The sequence below is a fragment of the Taurulus bubalis genome, assembly GCF_910589615.1.
Source record: "Taurulus bubalis genome assembly, chromosome: 15".
Taxonomy (NCBI): Eukaryota; Metazoa; Chordata; class Actinopteri; order Perciformes; family Cottidae; genus Taurulus; species Taurulus bubalis.
In genome coordinates this window covers 2284208-2287072 of record NC_136603.1, presented here as the reverse complement: position 1 = coordinate 2287072, position 2865 = coordinate 2284208, and the positions used below count along the sequence as shown (strand labels likewise).

Below are 2865 nucleotides of genomic sequence, written 5' to 3'. Positions count from 1 at the left end.
TTCTTTCTTAAAGCAATACACGCACCGATACGAGGTTTCCCTCTTGAGCTCTCGGCACAGTGCTGATGCACCAGTGTCGCTCGTCCCATCACTAGTGACAATTACATAAAAGACTCTAAACTAAAAGGAGATAATCATCTGCAGAGTAAAACACAAGACAGAGAGACACTTCATTTCCATCTATGACTCCACCGTCTACAAATTCATCATCTGTCATCCACACCTTACGGGGAAGTTAGTGACAAACCTCTCACAGGAAAGAAAACCACCACTCTTTACAAATACTGTCATGTCCTCTATTGCCACTAGGTGGTGTCCTCATGCCTACCCGTTCTCAATGATGGAGTAGGTTCGCTGGTAGTTTTTGTTGTCATATGGTGTAGCTCTGCAGGACTCCACAAACAGCACGGTGTTGTTGATGGAGGACGTGGCCTCTATCTGCATGTAGATCCGGTTCCCTAATTCATACACCAGCGGGTATGAATTTGGATCCACCATGGTTTGGTACTGGTTGTTGGGATAAAACTCAAACTGGTAGGTGAACGTGCCGAAGCCCCGGTCCCACACTGTGACCTTTTTCCTGTGTGCTGTGAAGCCCAGCGTCACGTTTCCACGTTTGGGGTACTGGCAGTAGAACTGCACCTCCAGCAGGTGTTTCCTGGTGATCACGTCGGTTGCGTTGTCAAACGTGGTGATTTCATTCTTGAACCTCAGGTTATCATCGTCTTCCTGCAGAGGAAAAGGTTATGTAGTCAGTCCTCATACTGCCAGATAAAGGCAACACCGATAACCGAGAGAAGAGCACAGCCGGTAACAAAACCCTGCGTTACCTCGATCTCAGTGCCACAACTGTTGAGGGGGATGACAGCGAAGACGTGAGTGCTGTTGGACTGCAGCCTGCAGGCGATGTTGGTGGCGCCGTTGAGCCGCAAATGGTCCTCATGGAGTCCAGAGAATGAAGCTTTCTCAACATGTACGGTCATTGTGGACTCGGTGCAGATCACATTGGAATTAACTAGAGGAAGAGATTGTTCAAAATACACATTAAACCAATGGTATGCCACTTATTTACAGGTGGCAGTTATGCCATCAAGAAATTCAGCAAACACTGGGAAGAAGAAGACTGTAAGCTAGTGAACCTTGATGTAAACAATTCAGGATTTTAAATATTTCAAACATATCCATCCATTACCAGCCGCTTATCCGGGGTCGGGTCGCGGTGGCAGCAGGTTCAGCAGGCCGACCCAAGCTTCCCTCACACCCGCAACACTTTCCAGCTCATTCTGGTGGATCCCGAGACGTTCCAAGGCCAGCCGGGAGATATAATCCCTCCAGCGTGTCCTTGATCTTCCCCGGGGTCTCCTACCAGTTGGACGTGCCTGGAAAACCTCTAATGGGAGGCGTCCAGGAGGCATCCTGACTTTTATAGAAGTACATGTCTTGCAGACATATTTATTCAATATATTTGGCCCTTTAACTCCGTATTTAGCATTTAGTAATTGGTGAAAATATACACCATTACAGTCGTAGTTACACAATAAAACATTAAAGTAGACTCACTTTGCTTCTTTCGGACTTCTACCAGAACACACCTCATCTCGGACTGATAGATGCCAGACCTGAGGAGCATTGATGAACACTGATTGAATTCCTGTTTCAGTTAGGCTGATATGACTGTTGAATTATTACTGCTGTTGTTGTCTCCGAGCTACGATCAAACTGATAAAAGTGAGTTTGTTAGGTAGGTAACTTTAACCAGCGTTAGCAGAGATAACAGTGCAAACTAAAAGGCTTGTGCAACAATGTCATATTTTGCACCTTTAAGATAAGACTTCATGTCGATGTTTGATCTCTTGTGTTCATGAATGAAATATATTTCATTTCAAGATTTGAGATTAAGTTTGAAAATCCTGAGTCTATCAGGTATTGGGTTTTCTAACTTTTAATACACATTTCCTTCTCACATTTTTAATGAGATGTGAATTATTTAAATTATTTATGTTCTTAATTGGTTGAATCATTCTTAATTGTTCTTAACCTCTACCTTGTTGCTAAAGAAAAAAACACCAAACAGAGAAGTGTTACTTACTGTGAAGACGTTGTGTTGAGTGTCCGAGGAAAAATATGAAAGTAAAAAGGTCTAACTATTATAACCGTATAATCATTTTCTTTTTCTATATAACCATTTGTGTGTGTGTGTGTGTGTGTGTGTGTGTGTGTGTGTGTGTGTGTGTGTGTGTGTATGTATGTATGTATGTATGTATGTATGTATATATATATATATATATATATATATATATATATATATATATATATATATATATATATATATATACTGTTTGGTTTTAGTTTGTGATTAGACCACATAAAATTCATAGGACGCTATAAATTGTTATGTTATATACTCTTTTTGAATGAGATGTGTTAAATGTTCTCTCCTTTGTTGTTGGCAGTATTACCAAATAAGGTAGTGAAACCTCCTCTGTCCAACTCTGGTGACAGGATGACTTATGTATTCTGGTGTATAAAAGAGGGGGTAGGAATGCATGTTTTTGGGGGGTGCCTGGCAATTCTGTGCAGGAGCAGACAAGAGAGAAGAGGTGTTCACTCACCAGCTCTAAAAACTTAACCCTTTATCTTAGTTACTTGTGACTTTTAAACTGTTTGATTGAATTTAATTTTTTGTATGTAAGATAAACTTTGAATAAAAACTCGGCCTTACCATTCGTAAGGGACTGAAACCAAACCAAAGGTTCTGGTTCTTTAAAACAATTTAAACCCTCTTTCCCAGTTCATCCACCGTGAGATACAGAAGTGACGACTGAATCTACCAAAGAGACTTTAGGTAAGTGTCTTTGGGTGAAG

General features: G+C 41.1%; 1 protein-coding gene across 1 annotated transcript; it reads right to left on the bottom strand.

The window, feature by feature from the left end:
* Nucleotides 1-324: 324 nt before the first annotated feature.
* Nucleotides 325-1597, bottom strand: LOC306747436 (ZP domain-containing protein-like; the record flags this gene model as incomplete). Its single annotated transcript, XM_079230498.1, has 3 exons — nt 325-729; nt 831-1015; nt 1561-1597. 3 exons carry the CDS (start codon nt 1595-1597, stop codon nt 325-327), a joined length of 627 nt encoding a protein of 208 aa, XP_079086624.1.
* Between the last annotated feature and the right edge of the window lie 1268 nt (nt 1598-2865).